This window comes from Bombus bifarius, unplaced genomic scaffold (assembly GCF_011952205.1).
Source record: "Bombus bifarius isolate JDL3187 unplaced genomic scaffold, Bbif_JDL3187 scf7180000008176, whole genome shotgun sequence".
NCBI lineage: Eukaryota > Metazoa > Arthropoda > Insecta > Hymenoptera > Apidae > Bombus > Bombus bifarius.
The window spans coordinates 1,894,674-1,922,204 of NW_022884493.1; the positions used below are offsets into that span (position 1 = coordinate 1,894,674).

Sequence of the window (27,531 nt, forward strand, 5' to 3'; positions counted from 1 at the left end):
CAAAGCCGTTATGCAAAGTTTGCGCATATAGTACCACCTACGAAATCATACGTAAATATTTTTATCGAAAGGAGATGAAATAGTAGTAGTAGTAGTAGTAGTAGTAGTAGTAGTAGTAGTAGTAATAATAATAATAATAATAATAATAATAATAGTAATAATAATAGCAATAATAATAGTAATAATAATAGCAATAATAATAATAGTAATAATAATAATAATAATAATAATAATAATAATAATAATAATAATAAAAACAATACGAACAATAGCGATAGTGGTACTAGTGATAGTAATAATAGTAATATTACGGCATGATCTACTATCTCTTAAATAGACTAAGGTCTAACTGAACAATTGTGCCGTAAAATTGTACACTATATTAACAGAAAAGTGACCGATCACTTTTCGTTGTGAATTCTTCTTGTAATGTTCTTGGCAGGGCCTCCGAGTTGATAAACGGACTCGACGATAAATCAATCATATTAGAATTTGAAACCACGCGCATCAATGGTGGTCGGAAGCCAACAATATTATTCGTATAACACTATTTGAAAGTTCTAGTTGAAATAATTATTCCCCGTCAAAGAGGCATTCACACCTTGGTCCACTGTCACACGGCATACGATTCACGCACGCGATTGCACTATAAATCTATTAATATAACAGGTATAAGTATGACATGTCTAAAAATCCTGTCAGTTGTCACACAAATTGAATTTGTACTTTTTCTCACATAGATTAGGTAAGAATCCGACATGTTTGCACAAAAGATATCGACATTCTATAAAGCCCTACCAACATCATCAATCAGTAATGACGCGTTCCGCCGTTATTATCTATTATTAATGCGCGTTTATTTTAAGTAGAAACAATGCCCCAAAAACGTGTTTTTAGGACTGTAAGAGGCTAGCGTTCAGCCCTCCCCGATCGGACAACAGCCACGTTGTTCTTGATGTTCTATTCACTTTTAACGACTTAATATTTCCATTCTCAGCTCAAACAACTGAGCTCATGCTTTCCGGACATTCAATGCCGATTAATTCGTACATTTAATATTTGTATTTCGTTAAATTGTTCATTTATCAATTAGCATGGAAATTGAATGTCACAAGATCGTTCGGTATCACAGTCGTTTTTCAATTATTTTAATGTTTATGTATTTACGAATATTACTTAGTATGTATATATATATATATATATAGCGTACTGATAAATACAGTTATAAAATATGAGTGCGCCTTTATGCATCCTTATTTTCAAAGGGCCTGCTTTTTGTATATTTTTCTTCCTTTTTTACCCCCTTTTGTCTTGTAAGGTTGAGCCAACAAACAACATAATGTATTTTTGCTCTTTGTTCTTATCTCTTTTGAAGTTCCCTTCTGTAACTGCAACCGTATATTTTTACCCGTTTTTTCTTTTTTGTGTTCTTTTTCTTTTTTCTCTTTTTTTTTTTTGTGTGTGTGTGTGTGAGCTTTCTCGTTCTAGAGCACTCGCATTCAGTATTGCGATCTAAGATTTTGACCACCGTACCAATTTTACAGGACAACGTCTTTGTTACGTTTAGAAATTCTAATTAGAGTATGTTAAAATTCAGGTACAAATATACCTGACGTTCGCTGAAAATGTTCAGCCTACTCTAAATACAATGACCCAACTTTTAAATAAAATAACTCTTTGAATCAAAAGAGTTACAGAAGCAAGAAGTTTACAGCATCAGACTTTTAAACTTACTTATATATTAACAGGACGTGACAGAAATATAAACGAGATTTCTAAAAGTACCTTAAGACGTAGCCTGTGTGTCCTTTTCGTAACATCAAAGCTCTCGACTACTGAACACTTAACGCGATTTAGTCGATTAAACCATGATATCGCCGGCGCAACGTCGTCTGTGTCTGGGGACGGCAAAACAACAAAGTACCATTCGTCGCTGGACTATAGTAAATTTAAAACAGGTATCGTGACGAAACCTATGGCGATGGCGATATGGCGTATCGTAGGCGCCTAGTCAAATATAGATGCGTTAAAAACGAAGTAAGAAGGAAAATGGCGCCACTGGTATTAAATTAAATTACACAAGGTACTGGCCATTCAGGCGAGAATAATAAAGCACTTGTGCATTTAAAGCTCTATGATTACACGAATCTAGACGCCACACGATTCTCGAAGATACGCCCACCACGTCCTTCAAAAATTTTAATAATGAAGCCACAATGAGCCCCATAGTCTCGACAGGAGTTCTAAAAAATTTCACTAAGTTTCTTCTCACCTACTACGCTTCGTATCGTTATACCGTAGCTAGGCATTAACGACTGTTCGATTTGATTCGTTAATCGATATACTATTTGTGTTGTTCAACACGCACGGCAACGAAACTTTGCATGGATCCTACATATCTCTCCAATAGCTGACAAATCCTGATAACTCTTTCCCTTCGAAACGAATTCATCGTCTTTGGTATCGTATGATGAATCCCTTTCACAGTTCCTAATGCTGAAGATTGCATTCTGGATTTGTCAATCGTGTTTCGTCGCACGCGAATAAAAGTATTTATGGAATTGAATAAACACAATTATCTCTTTTCTTTTTAGTTTGAAAATTGTAGTGCACAGGCAGTCAGCGAATGTGATTTGTTTATACGTGATACTGTCTTTTCTTGTGTATACGTATACGCGCGCAAATACGTGCGTGTTGTACCCGATGTGTATGTCGTACGTGTCTTTCTTACATATATTTGAATTTACGTGTACAGATAGTAATAATGGTAAAAGTGAAAATAGAAATGGCGATAATGATTTTTACTTGTCCCACCAATCAGGATCATTACCGCTGACATTGTTAGCAGAACTATTATACGGGCTGTTATAGTTACCTCCGTAATTGCCATAACTTCCTATAAGAGAAAGAACGATTTATACGAAATTTTCATTAAATTACGATAATGAACATTTACGAACCTCCGTAACTGCCAGGCCTATTGGAGGAACCATTATTACGGGCAGATCCGGAACTTGGTGTTTGACGATAATCTCTAGCACCAAACCCACCGCTAAATCGGCCTTTGGTACTCCCAGCCCGACGAGATCCACCTCCAGAATATCTCGCTTCAGAGAACATATCGTCTAACCAAGGAGGGAGTTCCTGATTAGCTTCGATCAGAAGAGATACCAAATCGCGCACCAAGTTAATATTCTTGCTGTTGAAGAATGACGTTGCTAAACCTGTCGCACAAATTACATTTGTACTATCATTAAACATCGGACAACAAAGGGTAATAAATGCCTGTAATAATAAATATATCATAAAGTAAAAAAGACGAACCTAAATTTCCCATACGACCAGTACGGCCAATTCGATGAACGTATTCTTCGACATCTCCCGGTAAATCGAAGTTGATTACGTGCTTCACATGCGGAATATCAAGCCCACGGGCAGCAACGGCGGTAGCAACAAGTATCGGCGCTTTACCAGCTCGGAAGCGACGCAAAGCTTCTTCTCGTTCACGTTGTGTTCGATCACCGTGAATGCTAGTCACCGGATATCCCATATGATGTAAATATTCTTCCAACATATCTGCACCTTTCTTTGTTTCCACAAATACTAGAGTCAATGACTCAGCAGCTAAATTAAAAAGATAATTGTTAATGTTATACATGTAAAGTATACAAGTATTACACAATGTTTCGCAATTTCGATTACGTACAAGAATCTGAGTAGTTGCCAGCTTGAAGAAGGTCAAGCAAATAAGAACGCTTATCATGTTCTTCCACCCATACAATTTTCTGAGTAATATTTTCAGATGTAGAACCAACACGGCCTACAGCTAAAAAGATATAGTTACTGAGGAAGTCTCTTGCTAACATTTGAATTTCTTTCGGAAACGTAGCTGAAAACATAAGTGTCTGCCTTTCCCCAGTAGGAGGCATTGTGTCCTCCTGGACTATACGTCTTATTTGTGGCTCGAAACCCATATCCAACATACGGTCTGCTTCGTCCAATACTAAATATCTGAAAAGAAATATTAAACATTATACACTATAAATTAGACGTTCGAGATTAATAATAACACAAGTTTTATACATACCGACAATTATGCAACCCAATTTTACCTCGCCCTAACATATCTACAAGGCGACCAGGTGTTGCAACAAGAAGATGACAACCGCGATCTAATTCTCGCATTTGATCTACAATGTTCGAGCCACCATAAACAACAGCAGGACGCATACGTGATCTATATGCGAATTTCCGCGCCTCGTCATATATTTGCGTAGCAAGCTCTCTTGTAGGTGCTAGTACCAGACCAAGAGGGAAATGTTTACGCTTTCCAGAAGTGTTGGCTGGAGGTGCACGTGGCCCGCTTTCATAAATCTGATTTAATATTGGCACTAAAAAGGCCGCTGTTTTACCAGAGCCCGTTTGGGCACAGGCCATAACATCACGGCGCCCGATAATAATCGGTATCGCATATTTCTGTACTGGCGTGGGTTTATCATAACCAGCCAAAGTAATGCTATTCTTTATTATCTCCGTCAGCTTAACTTCGTCAAACTATAAGAAGAAGTAAGATCATAAGATGCGTAAAAGTTGATACGACTCATTTCTAGTTATAAACTATATGTGTGCAATTCAATTATATGCAATTTTAAAACTTACAGATGTGATATGTGGAGGTATGTTATCCCCAGTAGCCTCAACTGGGATATCCTCATATTTACTAAAGTTAATGCCAGTATTGCCACTACCAAACAGCTCCACCTCCAATCGCTCGTCTCTTGAAGTCGGAATTGTCCAGTCGATTTCAGAGTTTGTTCTACCTCCCTCTCTATCGTCCTTCCATCTACCACCCATTCTGTGATCGTTTCTGCTCTCTTGCCAGCGATCGTTTCTAGGTTGATCCTGCCAACGGTCATTTCCAGAATTAATTTGGCGATCTCGCTCTCGGTCAGAATTGGCATATCTATAATCTCTTCCATTTTCTTGATTGGCACTACGTCTGTTGCGCCCACCAAAATTCCCGAAATTTCCAAAGTCGACATCACGAGAGCGTGTATCTCTGTAGGCTGAACCACCTCTTCCCCTATCACGATCTCTATCCCTTTCCCTTTCACGATCGCGATCTCTTCCTCTATCTCTATCGGAATATGGTCTTGAGTTGGAAGAAAAATGGTGATCACCGCCAGAAGGCGCGTTGCCTGTGGGCAAATTAATATTACAGTCCTTATCTTCTCTTTATTATTATTATTATCATTTTTTTTTTTTTGATTATTAGACGAAATCGTTTAAATAATAAAACTTTTTATAAAATAGCACTATACAAAGAAGCTCTACTGACTCGTATATCTTTTCAGTAGCAACATTTTTTAGATATTCGTCCAATATTTGATATTATATTTGGGTGTTTACAATACAAATTCTACATACATACATGTATGTAGATGTATAACATAGTAGAAAAATCAACAGAATCATTTCAAGATATGATACTATGTATATACGCACATGCAAATTAAAAATAAAGCATAGATATAATGTAATAAGAATTTAGAAGACTCACTTCCAGACTTATTTCGCAAATGCGGTGCTACGTAGCGACCCCCACTTGGTTGGCGGGAGCCCTGCAAGTCCAGACCAGCTAACTAAAATATAAAGTACAAATATTTTTAAATCTTCTTTATTCGTAATATACAACAGTAATGAGCAAACTCTGGATTTTTTGAAAACATAACACGTAAGTACTTTAATACGAAATTATTTAAATGAAATTGTCTAAATTATGTCATATATGTACAGCATGTACATCATTGTTTACAATTCTTTTAATCATGCCTATTTACTTCCTATTTCTTTATCGCTATGAAAGGTTTGGTTATCATCTTGCACTTCACTGACAATTTACATCATGGTTTTTAGTAGCCAAGAGACTGATACGAGAAATAAGTAAAATATCATATTGACAAATTAAGTAAAATACAAAAAGTAGCAAATAGATCGTGTTTAACATACATGAACATAAATAATTATAATGATATATATATATAATAAGACAAACTAGTCTTTGATCTAATATACAAAGTTGATAAAAGATATTTCACTGAGGTCAACAAATATTATTCGTCACATGTTACAGCAATAAAGACTATAATGACAACATATAAAAGAATCCCTACGTTCATAAAATAAATGTATAGTGAAAAGAAATTTTAAAATGATGTAGCACTTTTTAACAAAGTCAATTTATTTATGAAAATAGTATATGGATGAAAGTAAATATGAGATAGCTAATAAAATTTATTGTTTGATTGACACATCAACGACAGATTTAGGTTGCAAATTACTTTCTATTTTTAATAACAACCGGAAACAATTATTAAATATTTTGTCAATTTCCAGATCTCAATCTATGTACGCGTTTATACAAGGAATCAAAGACAAAATTAAACAGCGTCCGATTGATGAAAAAGAAAAAAAAAGAAAAAACAGACCTAACTATCGAAACAAAGTAACCATGGGAAAGATGTATCTTAAATTTAAATACTAGGAAACAAACAGAACATATACCTATTTGATATTTATACGCTGTCATAAATGTTACTATGTATGTATATATGATAATATGTAGAAATTATTTTATAGGGTATATGCCCTAAATTTGTCACTAAAATGTATGTATCTTCTTGTTCTTATTAATAGAATATCAAACATATTGCTCGTCTTTATTAGATAATGAATTATTTACTGTTAAATAAGCAATTATTAGTTTAAAACTCATATCACATCTATGACAAATTTAAGCAGTGTGGATGTTGTTCCCTATTCCTTAAGCAAATGGAGCCTTTACATCCGGTGTACCCTCAATTTTATACGGAATTATGTATTATATGTAATTCATCTAATCATAAGAACTTGAACATGATAGAAGAGCAATGTTAGAATGCGTCACGGCACGAGGTTTGCTGTTCCCGGAATTGGTTGCCGCCATTACAAAGCTGTACGTCACAAACCAACCCGACGATGATCCAAGTGATACAAACTTTTTAATGTAGGAAAGATGCAAGAATGATTGATTCGCAGAAATGTAGGTTATAAAATAATACTTACGGACAGTCACGCACGATTATATGAAGAAAATTTTTGCGACGGTATAAGACAACAAAAGATTCAGGTAGAAAGGATAAAGGAAGAAACGGTAGATTGGAACAAGGCTTGGCCTGTCAAAAATATAACAAAACCGTTAATTTTCTTTACCTGCTGCTCTAGACCTGATCCATTCTGGTTGGCTGCATTACTCATATTACTCCGCCTCGGTGCGTATTTTTCGTGGCTCTGCCGCAGAAGCTCTTTAGCTATTTCTCACCTAGGCAATCACTAAGCAAAAAATTTCAATTGTTCGTTCCTTTTTTCTTTCCTTCCGTTTCTTGATGAGCTAAAAACGAAACTCGTCGACTAAGTCAAGTATTTAGAATTACAGTTTCTGCCTGTCGATAATTCGGTACAAAGGAAATTCGAATACTGGCTACGATGAAAGGCCTCTGGCCACACTTGACGTCGACGCAACAAAAATGGCCGAGCGCCGAAATATCGCTAGCAAAATGGCTGACGACTAATATCCGCCGGATATCGACGCAACTAAAAGAGCATACTTTGCTGGACAATTTTCTGTTTGTTTACCATTCCTACTATTCTAGCGTATTAAAGTTTGGAACAAAATTTACGGCTTACACATGATGTTAGAATGGAAACCACGAACACATTGTATTACTTTTCTAATTTATTATCGGTTGGTACCCGTGTTCGACATATTGACTACATCCAAATTTCCAATACCAAATTGTTACGCCAAATTCAGATTCCACTATTAAATATACTAGAAAAATAAAACTATAAGATTACTATTCAATACTTTTGTAAAATAAATCTTTCGATGACATGAATCGAACGGCAACGTGAATAATATTACGATAGAATGATTTTTTAAAACATTTTATTGTATAAGTCTCAGGGTTTAATCAATCTTTAATCTAATCGTCTTTCTTAGTGTCGGTCTTTCCACCACGAATTCTTCCTGTACGACGAGCAGCAATAAGACCGATCTTACGACCAGCGCTAGTTCCACGTTTAACTGTGGATGCTTTACCAATATGTTGATGGTTACCACCACCATGAGGATGCTCAACTGGGTTCATAGCAACACCACGAACCTGTAAATAAGAAAAGATATTACAGACCCAATACCGTGACGCCACACCATATTATAGATATCAAACTGCAGGCTTGCTCAGTTCAAAGATTTTCCACAACAAATTGTTCAGGTTTCAAATGTCTAAAAACCATCATCGACAAACATTTTTCTAATAAAACGTAAAAATCTGCACATATTGTATTTAGTAATGTAAAAGATAAACTGTACCTTAGGCCAGCAATTTCTCTTCGCCTTGTATTTATGATACGCTCGACCAGCTTTAAGGATAGGTTTATCAATACGTCCACCACCAGCAACAATACCAACCATTGCTCTATTGTTGGATGGTATAACCTTTTTAGCGCCAGATGGTAATTTCACTCTGGTTTTCTTTGTATCGGGATTATGAGCTATGACCGTAGCATAATTTCCCGAAGCCCTCGCCAATCGACCTCTGTCGCCAGTTTTTTCCTCCAAATTACAAATAATGGTACCTTCAGGCATTTGACCAACAGGCATCACATTTCCAATTTGGAGATTCGCTGCAACATAAAATATTCTATATTATTGATTTATACCAATACTTTTTCCATATTTCTTCCATTTATAAATAATTCAATGCATTCTAAATAATATATCCTGGTTAAAGTTCTTCGTTTACCTTTTTTCCCGCAATACAAAAATTGTCCGGTATACATTCCTTCGGGAGCAATAAATAATTCTTTACGGGTTTTGAACTTGTACGGATCTCTGAAATGAACAACAGCTAATGGTGCACCACGACCAGGGTCATGAATGATATCCTGCAAATGCAATCATTTTTAACAGAAGATAGTAATAAATTTTTATAGTATAACTTTATAAAAACGCATAATAGTGTCAGAAAGAGCCTCTAGTAGCTATTCATCAGATGTCTATTCAGAAGTAGACAAACTAGAATTCATCATGAATGTGAATATAACTTCTAAAAAGTGAAAATACAGTAGGAATCTACAGTAAAAAGGAAAAGTGAAAAAAAAAAAGAAACAAAACAAAGTTAACTGAAAATATTATAAAATAAAAAAATTGAACGAACCTTCACAACACCTTTGATGTAACCATGTCTCTCGGAGAAATCCAAGGAGCGAAGTTTTGGTGCTCCCTTTCTCCTTTTTGTATGGGATCTGAAAACAGATCCAGCTCCTTTACGCTGAGCACGAATCACTCGACCCATGGTTTAAATCCTATACACAAAATTACATAAAACGTTAAATTATTTTGCTCTTACAATGCTAGAAACAGTGAAAAACGTGACACTATCTGTTATTCTCGTAGCGTAACAACATAACCTCTAAACGATACAATCAACATTTAACTTAATTTCCTTCCTAAAAACTAAAATATTTACAGAAACGTCTACAAAATTAACAAATGTGTTCTAATAACAATTGTTTTATAGCAGATGCATTTTATTTTCATAAATTTAAGAGGATTTTAAATGTAACATAATCACGCGTCACATACCGACCGAACCAATATCGAACAGAGAAAGACACAACCGGAAATCACATCAACGTGTAAAGTTTAAATTGGTTGCACTGAGTGCCCCGCTGAAATGTTTGATTTTAAAAATCGAAATGTATCTTTGGCGAAACGATACTTGGTATAGATTTTATTATAAAAATAATAATTTAATAATTGTTAATTTTATAGTATTAAGCATTTATATACTTCTGCTCTGTGTGTGCGTGTGTGTGTGTATATATATATAGAAACTCTCACTTGTATTAGTTATCAATACCAAGAATACTTAGGGAAACGGATGTTCCGACTATTGTAATGCAAGCATGCAAAATGTGTAGACGCGTTTGCATAATATTCTCAAGTTTAGTTTTAATTTGTGTGTGTGCTTTAATTTTATCAAAATAATTTAAATGAAAAAAATAATTGTATGCTCATTCACTGCTTTCCTTTGCTTTTCGCAAGTTCATGTTTTAGGTAATATTGAAATATTTTCTTTATCAACAAAATTTTACGAAATATGATTTTTCGTAAAACTTAAATTATTCCAACCAAATTATACCAATTTAATTTAAAAGCTGACACATATTAATGATATATATCACAACAATAAAACTTTATCACTATAAAATATATGTATGTGGACATCAATTTATCAACTCATACATCCTGTAATAAGGACTGCAGGACTTAACTCAATAAACATGATAGTGTTATCACTAAAAGTTTATTTAAATTACGCTCTTTTATTAAACGAAACATGCTCATTAAATAAGGAAGTAAAAAAGATCATTATTCCGTTTAGAGACTGATTCTTCTGCACGTGGAAGATGAAATTAATGCCACGAAACAGGAACCACCGTGTTTCCAACTTAATATTAATTAACGACAAGAGAATTACAAGATGCGAAGATTGTAATGTAAGATTTTTGAACATATTTACAGTTACGTTCCCGAATTCTAACGATGGATATCCGGCATTAACATTTTCGTACATGAGGGGCGGTTTCAGTAGAGGTTCTGCTTGTCAGTATGAGATAAAGGATATAATTGAAAGGAAAATAATATAAGTTGTATCGATTCAATATAGATTGGGTTCATTTGATAATCAAACTACAAATAAATACCTACATTAATGTAATTATTATAATATTTATTTTCATTGTATAATAGTAAGATAGAAAAAGTACTTTTTCATACATTACGTTACAGATTTATGTTAGGATTTTTAAGTTCCTGGACGAAGGAATTACCGGGTAAAATAATGGCATATTCGACATTATGCTAGTGGTTAAATAAGTGGAAGATTATATAGAATATTTTGATGAACATCAAAGAAAGAATTATAGCATTTGGTCATGGTACAGGAGCTAGTGCTGCCTTCACGTTCGCATTGTCGGAATTATCGAGAAGTAAATAATTGTATATACAATTATAAAATTCTCATAATGATGCTCTATGATTAAAAAATTTCTATAACGAATTTTAAAAAACGAAACAAAAATCAATGATTTGATAGAAAGTACAAAATATGAGAAATTAAAAATTATATTTGGAAAGAAATTTCAGCAGGCAAATATATGTATAATCCATAAGTACAATTCTATATAAAGGATTAAAATATTATAGCTATATGTACGTAATGCACGGAAAGCATAAAATAACAATATATTTAGCGCGAATTTAAAATGTTCAAAATGGATGTGATTAACTGTCATTCTTTGGTACATCCTGGAACAATTGCAGCATTTCTTCTTCCTCTTTTTCTTGTGCAAAATGCTCTTTACTTACTTCAGATATTCTAGAAATATTTTCCGAGCTACGCTTAATATCTCCTGTTGTATTCGTATTTTCAATACAAATACCGTCAGTTTGTTTAATAACGTTCAATGATGACATTGATCTCGGTATTTCTGTATCACTAAACACGACTGTCGTTGAAGCAGTTTCATTTACTGATTCGTCAGAAATTTGTGCAGCTTGTTCACTTTCTATAATATCTTTATTCTGTATTGTAACTGTTATTTGTTCTTTTATCGTGTTATCTTGTTCTTTTACAATATCTTTGTTTGTTTGTGTAATATGCAGTTTATCTTCAGTAGTATTTTCTGTCCCAGGTTCAACAATTTCATTATGATGTGAATTTGTAACTTTTAATTTTTTATTTGGCGATGGTTCTACACCTTCGTCTGCGATAGTTTCAACAAAAGGTGAAAGTACGTTTTCCATTGTGCTGTGTCCTTGTACAATTTGTTCATCGGTGACAAATTCCTTTTGTATTGTCCTGAAAAATATATATAATTTCGATTTAAAATCTAAATTATAGAAAACTATTCGCCATTGACATTAATATTCTTAGGCAAATATATGAACACTTAAAACTTACTCTACTTGAGTTAGTTGAATAGGTGGAGCATGAGGATGCGTGATTTTTTCAAGTTCGGCCAATGCCACTTTGGCTTCTTGAATAATATCTAAATTATTATCATTCAAAGCCATTTCAAATATCTCTAGAGAGTATTGCGTAGGTAAAGGCGTTAAGGAATGTGGATTCATTTGCAGAGCTCTCAATACTCTAAATAGTAACAAACGACAGTGAGCATGTTCTTTATAAAATTTTTGTTCAGTTGTGCTCAAATAACAGTCATACAGCAAAGGTATTACAATATTTTGTATAGTCTAAGAAAAAAAGAAAAGAAACAATTATTACATCCAGCATCAAGCTTTATAACAAAATATGAAAGTGGAAAGCTTACCTTAAAAAATGTTTGTTTTAAAAGAGTTCCACTATTGAAAAATACATTTTGCAATACATCAAGAGCCACTTTACATACATCCGTATCCAGATAATGCTCTTTATTAGAAGCAATTCCATTACTCAAATGTATACCCTTCTCATATTGACTATCTCGGAGACGCTTCAATGCTCTTTTTGATAAATTTTGTGTTTTTTGAATCTGTGACACCAATTTATCCGTTAAACAAGTCAATTAAGTTTGTATTATATCGAAATACAATTAAATTTTTGTTAAATGCTATTATAAACTCACAGTCAATAAAACACGATCTTTTTCTGGTACAATATCTTTCAATATAGAAGAAAGATATTCATCCGCAACTGTCTCTATACCAGATAATGAATTAGTATTCATTAACCAAGAGTTAAGACATTTATAAACAGATATCCTTACATTTCTAAATGGTTTGTTTCTATTAATCGTTATCTGGTTTTCTAAAGCATTCTCTGTCCATTGCAATGTTTGAAGAAGCAGTTCCAATATCGTCGATCCATACGATACTAACTGTTCTTTAAATCTACATATTTTAAACTCATATAAATTTCATTTTAACAACAGTTTGCTATTTCAAAATTATAATATTTTTACCCATTTATTAGTGAATTCAAAACATTGAACAAAGCAATATGTAGTTTTGGTAAAATAAGATATAAAATCTGTTCTTTGACAGAATTTTGATTTTTTATGTTTGACGGTTGTATCGCTAATCCTCTACATAAAACCTTCAAGATCTCATGCGGTAATACTGAATTTTTGTCATCAACTCCGCTATAAAGTTTAGACTATTTAAACAATCTCCTTCTAATATATTACATACAAACTAACATTTGTAAATTATTCTCTTACCATAACATAAATGATAAATAAGAACACAAGTTCGAAAATCTTTGTTTCTGTGTAAAATAGAATTGAATGATATTCTCTTCAGATATATTAGGTAATTCTAATTTATCCCATATGTTCACATTTTCTAATTCTGTCAAGTTTGAAAATAATTCATCCATTATTACATGTAAGCTATTGCAAATAAGCGCTTGGTTATATATCCATCCAGTATAATTTGGTTTCGAAGGTGGAGGTTTAAACGAACGCTCTGTTGCTTTTGCCAGAAGGGCATAGCATTTTGCACTGGCGCAAACCAGATTTTCTTGCGTAGAATCAACTTGTAGTAGTATAATTTTTTTTATAGCCACCTGAGATATTAAAATATTTCACACTAAATAAATATGTCTATACATCACTTTTCTGCGATAGTAAAGAAGATCGGCTACCTGAGAACGTTCACAAACTTCTGGATATCGATGTAATAATACAGCAATTAAATAATACACCGGACCACATTTCTTTTCTGTACTCAAGTTACTAATTACATTGATAAGCTGCTTTACATTTTGCATAGATACTTGTTTTTGTATCTCAGGAATATCTTTTGATCTGATAATCAGTTGTCCAAGAACTTTACAAGAAATGGATAACTCCTGTGGCATACTATGGATACTATCTAATACTTGGGTAGCTTTTGACATCCATAGTATGCAATATTTTAAAAGAATATCTTTCGAGCATTGTGGTAATATCGTGTCCAAAATTAATAAACCTTTACATCGAGATTGTGATTGATTTAAATAGGTATTTACAGTCGAGACAATGACATTCTGTACTTTTTCAACCTAAAAATAGAAACGTACATTGTATATTATATGGTGTATTTGCGTTGAAATTACGATCGAAATGTATTATTTTTCAAGTGTAAGGTTATGTTCAAAAATATAATTTTACCTCTTCTACATCAAATGGTATATCTCCGTTAAAACATATTAAGTGTTGCAAGAATTCTTCATACTCTTTTGATTCATGATCAAAAAAATTAATTAATTCCATTATTGTTGCCATTTTATTTCTATAACGATCCACGTGCTTTCGGCAAACTCACAAGTGTGGTTAACTATAAGGGAATCTAGCTATGAAGTATGTATAATATTTTCTATGTACAATACAAGAATCCCATGAGTACACAATAACTATATTTAACTATAACTACATTTTGCATTTTTAATATAATTCAACGTCATTGAAAAGAAATCAAAAATTTAATTTTTAAACATAAAGTAGTTATTATGTATATTTAAAAAATGTACATATTTGGTTCAAAAAAAAAAAAAAATACATATATGTACATAATAAATTATGAAAAAACATTATTATATTTTAATTATACTTTAAAATAAAAATTCATATATTATTATTTTATATATATATATATACATGTATAATTTTTTGCTATATTCGTACAAGATGAAGATTAATTAAATCACAGAACTGAATCATCGATACTGATATTAAATATCGTTATTACGATCGTTCACTTTATTATATCTTGATATCTTTTGTTTAAATCTTCATCTGTATCTTTGGAAATCTAGATAAATCGCGCGCTCAGAAGCAGTTAGAGCGGAGTAAATGACGAGATTCTTTTACGCAATGTGATTGGCCTCAATTGTAAAAGGAATTACATATTATGTAATTTTGCGGTGTACTCGGTGACGACGATTTAAATATTTCTTCTTCTCTCATGGGTGTATACGATCACGCGAACCACGTTTTACGCTGCTTTTTACATTAATCTCTCCGCTGCAATAAGAGGAATAACTTTAACGTAAAATACAGTTTTAAATGTTTGTAACGTTTAAACGTATAAGATAATGATATAGATTGTTTTCTAATCGATTCAATTTGTTTGATAAACAATCATAAATATTAATTCTATAGCTATTTAATTTCAGGATTCTTGCATTAATTAACGGATAAAATTAAAAACCAGAAATAGAAGAGTAAGTGAGATATACATGTATGTATGTACGTGTATGCATGTACGGTATATGTATTAATAAGCGTTTGAAGCTAATTTTTTAATATACTTTTTATAATGTAGTATAACTATTAAAAATTTCCTTACTGTTGTATAGATGATCTAAAATGTAAAAATATTCTAAAAAATAATTGGCTGCAGTTACAGCGAAATAAAAATGATAAGCGGATGAGCTATGGATGGAACATAGGCGAAAGATAGAACGTTAACGTAAGAATAAATTTATTTTCCGTGTCAGTTGTTGAAATTAAATTGTAATTTATTATAAATTGTATTATTATTCAATTGTATTTAGCATTTCCTTTGTCTCTTCTGTTCGTTAGATTTCCAATGAACAGTCTGAAAATAGTATAAGATACGTCCCAGTGTATTTGGAGTATACCTACGAGCATACCTACGAGTGTATTCGTTTCCTTAAGAGTAGATTTCTTTTTATCTCGTTTTTTCTCTAAAAATTTTCTCTTTAAATTTCTCTTTAAATAATATGATTCACACCGTTACGAGACTATAAAAAAAAGGATATTTATTAAAAACCGTAATAACGGAGAACAAATAGGAACGGAAAAAGGATAACTAATTTGCGTAAAACAAAAAAAAAAAAAAAAGGGAAAAAAGCAAAGTAGCCGTGTAAACAATGAGGAACATAAAGTGGAGAGGCATTGAGACGTGGTAGCTGCTGGGTATTAGTGTGGAAGGTAAAAATCGAGTCACAGGTATACACGGTAATAAATAGAAAAAAAGATCTGAAAGGAAACAAGGATATTTCAATTACATTCACGTGCGTATAGAGAGGTTGCTACATAGGAAGAAAACTGTGTTGAGCCCTAACGCCTACCGGCCATCCTCCTGCCTCATCAGGACAGCGTTGAGTACGAGGCTTTCCCCCTCCTGTCGGTTTTGTCTTTCCTCCCTCTCCTTCGTCGGCATCCTACGTCCTTCCTCTCGCCATTCGGACTCGCTCCTACCTCCTACCTAGCCCCTAGCACTCGTTCCTCGGATCAGTTCCCCTACCTACCGGTGTCCAGTTATGTTGTGGAGAACGTTGCTCGGGCAACAATTTGTTTGGACTTTTGTTTCGGGAGACGTCCCGTAGAATCGTTCGTTCGATAAAGACGTTGCGGACTGTATCACGTTATCGATCGTGCGTTCAGTGATCGTGAAAAAGTACACTCGGTCGGTTTTGTTTGATTTTTTAATAATCGTCCAGTCCATTTACATTCCAGACCCACGCGTGCTTCTCGATATACATTTGCGCAGGATCTGGTGTGCTTGGTGAACAGATTTAGGAGAAAGGTGAAAATATTTTTCAAGAAGCAACGTCGACGGCAGTTTCGATAGGATCTCTAGCTGGAATTTTCTACGATCGAATCAGGAATGCGGCGCGAATCGTTAGCGGAAAATGGACATTAAAGAGGTACATACGTAAGTATAGCGAATAGCGGATCAGAACCTATGTATGCACACAGCCATATTGAAAAGGATCGGTTTCCGAAGGAGATTTCGTGACAGTTAGGAAAGAAAGTTCCGGAGCGCGATTCGTTTTCTGCCGTTAGTGGCTTCTTTGCTTCCTTTACGGTCCGTGAGAGAGCGGACCCACCTTCTGACAGGTGGAATGCGGCAACCTAACATAGCCGTGGGGCCCGACAATCGCGATCGCAGCGACGCGAAGCGACTTGTTCAGGTATGTGCCTTTGCTTTGCCCGCGACTCTTGTCTTTTGCCTTTTCTTCGTTTTGCTTTACTTTGCTACTTTCCTTCCCATTCCTTTCCTTTCCTTTCCTTTCCTTTCCTTTCCTTTCCTTTATCGCGCTTCTTTCGGAAACGCGATTCGCTGGGAAATATTAATTTTGGTAGATATATCGGTTCGTTTAAAAATTATGCGGCGAAGTTTAAGGAAAATTTAAAGGTAATATATTTTCGTAGAATTATCATATTTTAGAATTGTATCGCGTAAACAGAATATACACCGTTTCTTCGGGTGATTTTCTGTCATTTAGTCGATAGCCTTATGATCGTTAATTCGAAAAATTCGTTTGGAAGTTGCGAACCCGATGAGAATCTTTGGTCGTTAATGTGTAATAAAGAAAAGAAGTGCGTGAAGAAGTTAGCTACTCTTATCCATGATACGGGAGTGAAAGTAAAAGATAGCGTTATGCCAGAAGTAATGGAAGTAACAAAAATAATAAAACGAAAGTAATAGCAAGTATATATTTAGCTGATGTTCGCTACTTGATTTAATTCTCCTTTCTAAAATCTTCTTATATCTCTATTAATTGTAAAAAAAGAAAAAAAAGAACGCAGCTTCTGTCGCACGAAACACCCTATATACGCTAATATACACGCAGCTAACGCGTTATTTATTTATCTAATATTCGACCATTCTCGAGGTGATTATTACAAACATGGCCTTAATGACACAACGTCTGACTTGGTCGCTTTATGAGTTCTCGCGGTCACCGTACACAGCAATTGCTGATGCGCTAATATCTAAACATGGCATAACAGGCACCTGTTTCATCCGCGGAATGTACACGCAAAAAGTGGTGAATTACGTTATCCACCAAGATTATTGCACAGTACGTAAGAAAAGTGAAAAATCGATTTTCCAAGTGTTGCAAATATCTCGAGGCTTTTAGAAACGATTGCTCTTTAAATATTACGTTAAACTTCTTTTCGTTTCGTGCAATCATTTTTATGTACTTCCAAAGGCTCGATGTTGTAGCTTTGACTTTCACTCGTTGCACTACTTTCACCCAACCTGAAATGCGTAAGAAAATTTCGAAACGAAAAATCCACCTGATATTCTTGACGATATTACGCTTCGTTTCATTAATTAGGGCTACAATGATTTCGAAGTTAATATTGGCTGGGTTAGAAAGTTGATGGCGAAATTTGAAATTTTAAAGGCGATGTAGTATTTTCATTGACTTATCATTTTATATATATATATATATATATATATATATATATATATATATATATATATATATATATATATATATATATATATATACACACACACACACACACACCGATCCTTTCCATGACTTTTTGCAATTCATAAGGAATCTTATACTTATACTTGTACGTTTCGCTATTTCAGTGTGCTGTTCTAAGCAGATTATTAAACCATGCTGCGTTCCTTCAATCGTTACATGACAATTCATTTCAATAAATAAAAGCTGTTGGAATGTTGGGTTTTCGCTCGGCATCTCTGCAACGCGATTTATTCGTAGTTGTATCGTGGTTATTTCAGCGCAGCTTTGGTGCTTCGGTATTCGCATAAAACATAGAACTATCTCTCGTGTTTAATTGTTACTCACTGTACGTGGAGGTAGCAGGTACTGACACGTTAGACTACCAATAGTCTCAGTGGTGATAAGAGAGGTCCATGCGCCACAGACTGTTAGAGCCTTGAGCGTGAGTACCACAATGCAGCCTTCTCTCTAGCAAAACGAGAATACACGTGTGCGTCGTTTAACACGATAGTAGTCGTCAATGACTGCAACAATAATAAAAAGAAATTAATAATAGAAGGAGAAACGCAAACATTTAATGTTTTGAAAGGATATTTATACATGAAATTGGAATATCAGTTACATCGTAATATTAATGCGACAATAATAACATCGATAATTCATTCACTTTGTCTTGACATTTAAATTTTCCCTCGAGAGATACGTACATATATTATCGTGTCAATATTTAGCTAACATACTTGAAATTTCCGCTGTTACAAGAAAACTCTATCGTATTTGAACATTCTCATATCGCAGAATGTGAGAAAAAGCAAAGGAATTAAATTGTTCAGAATCTGTTTAGAGTTACTTGTTCTTTTGGTGGAAATCGTTACAACAAGGCGCGTGGTCGTGCTAACTGATGGGAATTTTCAAGGACGGAGATGGAAAGTTGTATCGGTACATTTTTCGTTATTCTCAGAGGATCAGAGAGCTTCTTCAGAATGGATCGATCGGCGAATTTAGTACGGATCATATACTTGGAACGAACTAGACGTGTTATCTTGTAAGCAGTCTTGTTAGGTCGTTTATACGTTGTACGTTGCATGATAAATCCTTTATCGTAAACTCACCTCTACGATCGTTATACCTTTTTCGATCGTTTCCATTTATATTCTCCGGATGTCAGCGTGTATCTGAATATGTAAGCGGAGTATCCGAAGAAGGAATGTACGTACTATGCAAAAGGTAGCTTTTAACACATTTTATCTGTTCATGTATGTTTATTAAACTGATTCGCACAATTTTACGGCATATTTTTCTTTTATCGAAAGATTTTCCAATGAAATTAAAAAAGTTCATTTGTTCAAACTACTTGCAGTTAACTGTTGGCAATTAACAGCTTTCGTTCCCACAAAAAAGCTTGTACGTTGATAAGCGCCGGAAGAATAAAAAAAAAAAAAATGTTTGAACGTGATATACATCAGCGCCGTCCAAAGTTGTCTGCCGCCAGAAAAACGCTGTTACCACCATCGTTTATTTACATCTTTCGCTTCTCACACACGTATCGCGAATCATTTCCAACGTTTACTTGGTGAAACTGCGGAAAGGCTATCTCGTATCCGATTTCAATGACTTTGAAATATGCGATAGAAATTAATATTTTGAATAACTTTTTCCCCTCTCTCTCTCTCTCTCTCTCTCTCTCTCTCTCTCTCTCTCTCCCTCTCATATATAACCTGCGTGGCCACGCTTAGCTTCCGAGTTGGTAAAAAACTGTCCGTACCACGCGGTAAGCGAATTCTGACTATAGTCGTGCGTCTATTACAGCGTACGCGTGAGTATTGGTTGCCAGTCGCCTTATCTTCCGCTTATAGAGGAGGGTCGGGCGAGCTTGAAGCCCCGTGCACAACTGTATATCCGAGACTAGAGATAGAAGGAGAAAAAGCAAGAAATGTCTACTACAACTCGATTAAATCGATTGGGCTTGGATTGGGCTGAGATTTTTCAATCCGGCCGCCGTGCGTGAAATAATAACAATACGATTAGAAAATGCATATAAGATATATATAAAAGAAATGTATAAAACGTTCAAAGTATCGAGTACGTGATTTAGATCTTTATTTATATTTCTATTTCTTTAGTTGTGTTGATAAAAATGCGATTTTGTATAAAAATCGTGCGGTGTTAAAAAATATCAAAGGTTCTGATTCTGTCTTATTTGTAGTTTGCGTGTAGTTTGCGTAAAGTGATTTGTAGTTTGCGTTCCAAAAAAAGATCTATAGAATAGCAACAGCGTCGAAGCTTATATAATACACGTACGCAAGTATATACATGTAGATTCGGTGCTTTACGCTATTTTAATGCTGTTTTTTAATGCTCGTAATAAAATTTCCAGTAATAAATAGTACTGTGCACGAATGAAAAGTCATAAATATCTACTAATTAATTTTCAAGTCGTTAATTATAGACGCGAACCGCGTAAAAAAAGCTTTAGAATCTAAAATACATATCGATCACATCTTCTAGCGACTCGAGGCGAGATTCCAACGTTTATCTAAATTATTCCATCGGGTTTAGTATTCGTGGCGGAAGTTTATCCAAGTTACGTAATTCTAGACAAGTCGGAGAATATAAAGGAATATACATCTGTTTGTCGGATGCTTGAAACATCAGTAAACATTAATGATGGTAAACATTGGGAGGGGTAGCCGTCACCGTTGAAACGGAGGACGATCGTTGTACCGACGACGAGTGTCGCTGTGACACTGCAATCTATTGTTAGAGCCAGATAATTCGAGAGAGATAAATGGCATTACCGTTGTCGAAATGCAATTATGTTATGTTAAAAGTAGCTTATGAAAGTATTGAACACTATGGATGATGGAAAATAACGTTCGAAACAAATGTCGTAGAATTCCGAGGAGAGCACAGTTGTGCCGATATTTATTTTATCTCGCAACGACTTTGAAAATCCCAATGAAGCTCAGAAAAAAGGTTTATACCTTTGATAGTTATTAATTTGGGTACCATGATATCCTTTTATTCGAAATTCACGCATCGATACATACACGCGTGGCGAAATTAAAACATTTCATATCGCGTGTATCACTCTAAATTGAAAATAACAAGGTTAACGTTTAGCCGGATTTCCTTCGAGCTCCATCTATCTTTTTTAAAGGATGAATAGGAGGTATCGACCGTTCAACAAACGGTTAGGCTAGCTGTTAAATAAGATTATTGATATTACGTTAATCCGTTGGACGTAAATACGATTATTCCGAAGCACACGATAAATTTAAATCGTAGAGTAACTATTAACGCGAGCCTCGTTTCCTGATGGCTGTAAAGTCATATCGTTCGCCGCAATAACTTCCTCCTATATAGCTATACGCGTTCTCTCTTCGAACCTTTATCTAAAAAGTTACAAACACCTTGTTACCTTGACATAACGTTACTGCCACGCCTTTCACCATGAATATGTATGGAGTAGGTCGAGGATCGTTAAAATCTACCGACTTGTTAGGCACCTTCTTTTTTTTCATCTCCGTCTACATAGTCGCTAACTTTTAGAAATTTCGCTCGATTAACTTTTATCGAACGTTTGCACTCGAATCTACAAACTTTCAGCGAATACAACGGATGACACGAGCTCACGGATAAGTCATGATTCAGTCATCCCGCGACCTTCCAATTTGGTTAATCGTCCATGGGGTCAACTCGATTACCCGATCGTCTGTCTGACAGTTTCTCTCCTTCGTCCGTCTTCACCTTTCTCCGCCGTTTTTCTTCGTTCTCTCATCCATATATTAAATTATTCAGCAAATAAAAATAAAAGCAATTTAAAATTCTTACAATATATGTATATATATACAATATAATTGCCAGGCGATATTTTTGGAAATTTAGCTTAACACGTCTGGCTAATTTACCTTTCTGCAGAGAGATTCTGTCATTTGCTATTTTTTTTTTTTTTTTTTTTTTTTTTTACTTGGTAGACTATTTACAATCGATCGATTCTCATTGAGAATTACAAGTAAATTATTTTGGCGTGGTACTGTAGCTTGGATTATAAGAGTTGATACTATGTTTGATTCTGTCATTTGCTATTGATCTTTATAATCAGAGAAACAAAAACAGAAAAGTTACACAGTGCTGGAAAATTGTAGAGAAGAGGCCGGGGATATGGAATCGCGTTCGCGTGTTGTTTCCGTGCCTACCTACAAAGAAACTAACGACGTGAGATCGTGCCCTCTCTGACGCCATTCGACTCTTTGTATCCGATTATGAGTTCTAAACGTACCGTAAATAACGCCAATACAGGAGCCAGTAAAACTTTTTTCATCGTTCTCTCGCGACGAGTGAACAAATTTGTTCTTCCGACTTTGAATGTCAAAGTTAGACTCGATGTTGCGCGTTAGCTTTTTTACGCCAATTTGTAGCAAACCGAGGCTGTAGAATCACGCTGTGGTAACCCGCGCGTATAACTTCGACGCACCCTGTACAACACGACGATCCAAAATTGATGGAATTTTCATAATGACGTCTAACATGGTTGTTTTGCAATTTAAGATCGCCAATAAGGTTCAGCGATTTTGTAATGGTTTGCCACGTTTCACTTGGCTTTTTGTAAATACGTAATATTACTTAATATGCATGAACGGAGGTGGTGTATTTTGTATATTTATAAATGAATTGAGTTTCATCGGTAGTTACACTTGTTCGAAACGTTGAAAATTCTTTAAACCATTAAATCGCATAATCATCGATACGTAGGTATTCGGTTACGTTTCTCCTTCGACAACGTAATGGATTTTCGATGCAACCAACAGCTGTTAATTAATATCTGCACGGTTGCGCAATAACGAACGTACACGATCTCATTTCGTTTTCTTCGACTTTCCTCGTCTTTCCTCGCACAAGTATCGACGAATAGTTTATCGAATAGTTTGCCTACCAGGAAATGGACAAACGGCATTTTGCAAACAAGTGGAAATCGGTCCGTTTCTATTTTATTTAACATTCGACTCGCAGCTATTATCGTTTCTACGTGCGACGCTACGTGCCCTCGCCGTGATATTCTGCACGCGGCTCGTCCATTTCGCGATTTCGTGGTTTTGCAATAATACGTGTATTAAACGAGTATGCAGGTCTTCGGTCCGTACCCTCGATTACTCCAGGGACCCACCATAAACCTAAACTTTTAAGTTTATTATTTCTGTTATCTGTTTATGGATGGTCCTTGAAACAGCCCTTAGATTGTTATACGTTTTTACTAATTACGGGGAAAGCAGATAGTTACTTAATGGGAAAAACCCAATACTTGACTAACGAAAAAGCTGGTTTTTCCCCATAAACGATATTACCTACTAGCCGCGTTGGTAGGAGGCTTTCTCCTCCTATCTTCATTTATTAACATGACCTATAACCGATGCGACAGAGCAAGACATACGTAATAAATTTATTTAATATTTTATCTAATATCTATTTATCTAATAAAGATATGACATAAATATTAGCACGTAAAATAATTATATCCTAAAGACTTATTCGTACCGTTCGTATCAGCATCGTATTATTAAACAAATATTTATAACGCGGCCTTTTATTTTTCTATGACTTTCTTTTACTTTCAAATCACTAAAACGGGCGTCGTGCTTCGCTGTTTCGTGCGTTTCGTTTAAATAATACTTGGAGTATCCAGGCCGAATGTCCATCCGCTATGCAATGCAGATTGTTTGGCGGGGACGATGGTTGGCTTAGTGGGAAGCAGTTAATACACGTATACCTATAACTCGTTTAGTTCTATAATTCTAATTCTTTAATAACAAATAATTTGTATTTTCGACCGATCGTGGGGAGACGCGATCGCGAGGAAGCGCGTCAACGGGAGTCGTAAATTCCCGTTACGATTCTAAGAATCGACACCGCGAGTCGATCGATCCCCTCATTTCCGTTAAGATAATAGGGGTGGTTGTTGTGGTATAGCGCTGCGATCAACAGGGTTATAAAATATGTATTTCCAACAACTTTGTACAATAACACAAGTGAGTAATTCCGCTGCTTAAGATATATGCTTAAGATATCTGCTTAAGATGATTTAGCATATAGAGATGCGATACACTGGCACAATATTCGTTTGTGGTCGAGCAAGGCTCTTAGAGGTTTTGTTATAGTTGACGTAGCAATAAGGAAAAAGAACTAACCCTAAGCTAGGCAGTATACATTGCTTCCGATTGGATAAACGAAGGTTGGTGGACTAGGAAGGGTCTTGGTCGCCCTCGATAGAAAGTTGCTAGTGGGAAGCATCGTACGTTAGAAAAACTAACTTTCCCGTGTCAAGCTGTAGTAGACTTCTGTAGCTACAGAAAATGATTTAGAAGCAAAGATTCTGTCTGAGTTCTGGCAAGTTTGGTCTGAAGGACCTTAGCTAGCAAATTACCGAGATTTACGATGGCTCCTTGAGACTATCGAGAGTACGCAGTAAGGATGAGCGGACATCTGGTTCCCGTCTGGCCCGCCGGTGTGTAGCTTGGTCCAGGTAGAGCGTCGTCCGACGTAACATAATTCTTTGCAAATGATTTTCTGCTATTTAATTCGTGCATTTTTTCAAACTTCTACATCAAGGGTATCGAACATCGAAGGGTAGAGTCGGATAGTAATGTTGAAAAACCGTAGGTCGCCAGCAGACGTTGAAAAAAAGAAAGACGGTCGACCGAATCGATGAAAGAAAGAGTGGAATAGTCGCGGTCCGATAGAATTTCTATTTACGACTGTACGCCTAATTAAATGGTACGATCTTGCTGCGCAATAACGACATCCAATAGACGCCTTTGAAATCGAACCAAGTACAAATGGAAGAAACGCCGTGTACTTTCACCAAATTACAAACGACGCACGGCGAAAGTCGTTATTCTTTTATGTCGTCGGACAAAATTCTGCCAGAGATGATGTAACGTCACGAGCTTTCTTTCGGAGAATCCATTTCTCCATTTGCATACTCCGTGCAGCTATTGCGATTTGTTTTCTTTTACCAGACTCGCAGACGAATCGCACGGATCTCGATAGAAGGAATTATTCAAAGTTAGCTAGACGGAACGGTGATTTTCGTTTTTATATGGCACGACTGGAAACCATAGGCACCAACCTCGTTCTTAAGCACGTGTACACTATTTTTGGATTATTTTTTAAACAGCGGTATTTTTTGTTTTCTTTCTTCTAAAATGGATATTTTCAGTTTAGTTTCTGAGATCGGAACGACAATGGAATAAAGATATTCGACTAATCGATACGATAGTTCATTTCTATTTCCAAAGTCATAATCGGTAAGGAAGATTTATCGAAAGCAACGAAGAACGAATAGCGAAGCGACTAACGAAATTAGATAATCGGAATTTATTTTATCGCGTGACTTACGATTCTAAATCTACTATACTAAATGAAAATTAGTCAGATTCAGACATCGGATTCGATATCGGATTATATCCGTTTAAATAAGTTGGTGGGAAAATTGCTCGAAAATGTAACAAGGTTCTTTATCGATGCATAAATGAAACACGAATGCAGTTTATATAGTAGAATCGTTACAGTAGTACGCGCTTTATATGGCAGAGCTGGTAGGTACTGGGAAATCAGCAAAATATTTGAGATTTAATTAATCGATTAATCCAATCGTTCGAATGCAATGATAAATACCTTAGTAGCTAGTGCGTGCTTCTGCCAATTTTCTTCTTCTACTTACGATATACGCACAAATGTTTCTCGAAACGTTAGAAAACGTTCGAAAACGCGAGATTCGGCATGGCATCCCACGTAGAAGATGGACTATTGACTGTATCAGATTTTATGGACTCGCAGGTTAGCGGTATTCGAACGCGACAAGTATACGTACATATATACGTGCATAGTATACAGGTACATAATTTTTCGCAGTGTTGCGTTAGGTTGATTGGGCGTGCGCTCCACTCTATCGTATCGTAGAGAGGTAGTAGGAGTAGGAGTAGGAGTAGGAGACGAGACAGCGGGAACGCGAGCCAGCAGCTCCGAGCGAGCGCATCTCATTCATTCGTGGCGAAAAAAATGCAGCTCGGTACCAGTTCCGCCTCTATTGTTCCTGACCGCAGAAACGCACACGAACGATCGTGCAATTTAGCCAGGTGTACGGTGTGTATACGCGTACGTACGTACATACATACGTACATACGAACATACGTGCAAGGTGGTCGGCCGTCGACCAATCCCGTGGTGAGTAGTCAGGCGCCGTCTGTAGTCAAACGCTAACGTCGCCAGCCAGCGGCACACTGGCGACTCGTGTCAGTTCGTGTACGACCGTCGTGCGTGTACCATCTCTGTCACTCGACACTTTTTCTTCTCTTCCGTGATTTTTTATCAATTCGTTTCTCAGCGTGGACGCGTTTCCAGTTACTGTCAAACAAGGTGACGAGGTGATCAAACGTTTTGTGATCGAACGTGACTGACGACCGTGAGCAACCGTGGGAGGGCGGGCGGTCGGTGGGGAGAAAACAGTGATCGTATCAGGTAGGCGATTTCCTTCGTAATTGCGAGCAAAATGTTGCAGCGAACGAACTCTTCGAGTCCATTGGCTCGGCAAAATGTCTCTGCTAATGCTCAGAGTTCGTTAATACGTGAATCGACAGGGGTTGGAATTTAAAACGGCCGTGTTTATTTTCGGAAAGTAAGCGTGACGTGCGTTTTCTTTTATACGTGTTTCTTATCCAAGTAGAATTTCTCACAAATGTTTTTACTCGGTGAATCAATTTGAAGCAAAATCTGGATTCTATTAAAAATATCTATTAAATATATCAGTCTGAGATGGAGAGGAAGGAAATGTGTAATACCGTTTGAAAAACGTTGCTTACGGGAAAATTCTCGTTTATAAGAAATAATTCAAATTAGGATGACTGTCGTTAAAGACCATGTTATCGATGCGACGCGATGTTTAAGAATGCAAGAACACGACGACGAGCATTAGATTGATCGCGGTTCTTTAACGAACAAATGCATAAATTAATTCTCATAGATAAACGATATGAAAATAACGTAGATAAAAACGACGCGAGTGTTGGATAACCATAACCGTAACCATATCTATTATCATCTATCCAATAATAATACCTATTGAAGATAAAATTGCCAACAGTAATATTATGATTTTTGTTTTTGAATCGTTTTGTTTTTTCGTTCGTTCGTTCGTTCGTTCGTT

At 35.5% G+C, this 27,531-nt stretch overlaps 4 protein-coding genes and 2 long non-coding RNA genes across 7 annotated transcripts in view; 2 read left to right on the forward strand and 4 right to left on the reverse strand.

The window, feature by feature from the left end:
- Positions 1 to 1,301: 1,301 nt before the first annotated feature.
- LOC117209445 (putative ATP-dependent RNA helicase Pl10) lies at positions 1,302 to 7,704 on the reverse strand. Its single transcript, XM_033451515.1, has 8 exons — positions 7,252 to 7,704; positions 5,561 to 5,642; positions 4,660 to 5,198; positions 4,088 to 4,554; positions 3,707 to 4,011; positions 3,325 to 3,624; positions 2,961 to 3,224; positions 1,302 to 2,896 (listed from the first exon to the last, which is right to left on the reverse strand). The coding sequence occupies exons 1-8, from the start codon at positions 7,294 to 7,296 to the stop codon at positions 2,802 to 2,804; spliced, it is 2,097 nt and encodes a 698-aa protein (XP_033307406.1). The 5' UTR covers positions 7,297 to 7,704; the 3' UTR covers positions 1,302 to 2,801.
- Positions 5,651 to 6,709, forward strand: LOC117209448. The gene is made up of 2 exons (XR_004487918.1): positions 5,651 to 5,734; positions 6,397 to 6,709. It is a non-coding gene; the product is annotated as an uncharacterized LOC117209448 (long non-coding RNA).
- A 276-nt stretch (positions 7,705 to 7,980) lies between the features above and the next one.
- LOC117209447 (60S ribosomal protein L8) lies at positions 7,981 to 9,756 on the reverse strand. Its single transcript, XM_033451517.1, has 5 exons — positions 9,689 to 9,756; positions 9,261 to 9,408; positions 8,847 to 8,988; positions 8,414 to 8,727; positions 7,981 to 8,204 (listed from the first exon to the last, which is right to left on the reverse strand). Exons 2-5 carry the CDS (start codon positions 9,396 to 9,398, stop codon positions 8,025 to 8,027), a joined length of 774 nt encoding a protein of 257 aa, XP_033307408.1. The 5' UTR covers positions 9,399 to 9,408; positions 9,689 to 9,756; the 3' UTR covers positions 7,981 to 8,024.
- Positions 9,757 to 10,926: 1,170 nt separating this feature from the next.
- LOC117209402 (proline-, glutamic acid- and leucine-rich protein 1-like) lies at positions 10,927 to 14,443 on the reverse strand. The gene is made up of 8 exons (XM_033451422.1): positions 14,263 to 14,443; positions 13,755 to 14,153; positions 13,330 to 13,676; positions 13,072 to 13,251; positions 12,736 to 13,000; positions 12,442 to 12,642; positions 12,072 to 12,364; positions 10,927 to 11,969 (listed from the first exon to the last, which is right to left on the reverse strand). The coding sequence occupies exons 1-8, from the start codon at positions 14,374 to 14,376 to the stop codon at positions 11,393 to 11,395; spliced, it is 2,376 nt and encodes a 791-aa protein (XP_033307313.1). The 5' UTR covers positions 14,377 to 14,443; the 3' UTR covers positions 10,927 to 11,392.
- Positions 14,444 to 16,348: 1,905 nt separating this feature from the next.
- LOC117209370 overlaps positions 16,349 to 27,531 on the forward strand; it is a 61,372-nt gene continuing 50,189 nt past the window's right edge. Inside the window, exon 1 of one of the 2 annotated variants that reach the window (XM_033451340.1) lies at positions 16,349 to 16,774. The gene's annotated coding sequence lies outside the window, so the exon portion shown is untranslated. Of the gene's footprint in view, positions 16,775 to 26,556; positions 26,847 to 27,531 lie in introns of those variants that run through there. The other variant, XM_033451341.1, reaches the window with a different exon arrangement.
- LOC117209371 lies at positions 18,548 to 26,184 on the reverse strand. The gene is made up of 3 exons (XR_004487908.1): positions 26,004 to 26,184; positions 18,675 to 18,853; positions 18,548 to 18,565 (listed from the first exon to the last, which is right to left on the reverse strand). It is a non-coding gene; the product is annotated as an uncharacterized LOC117209371 (long non-coding RNA).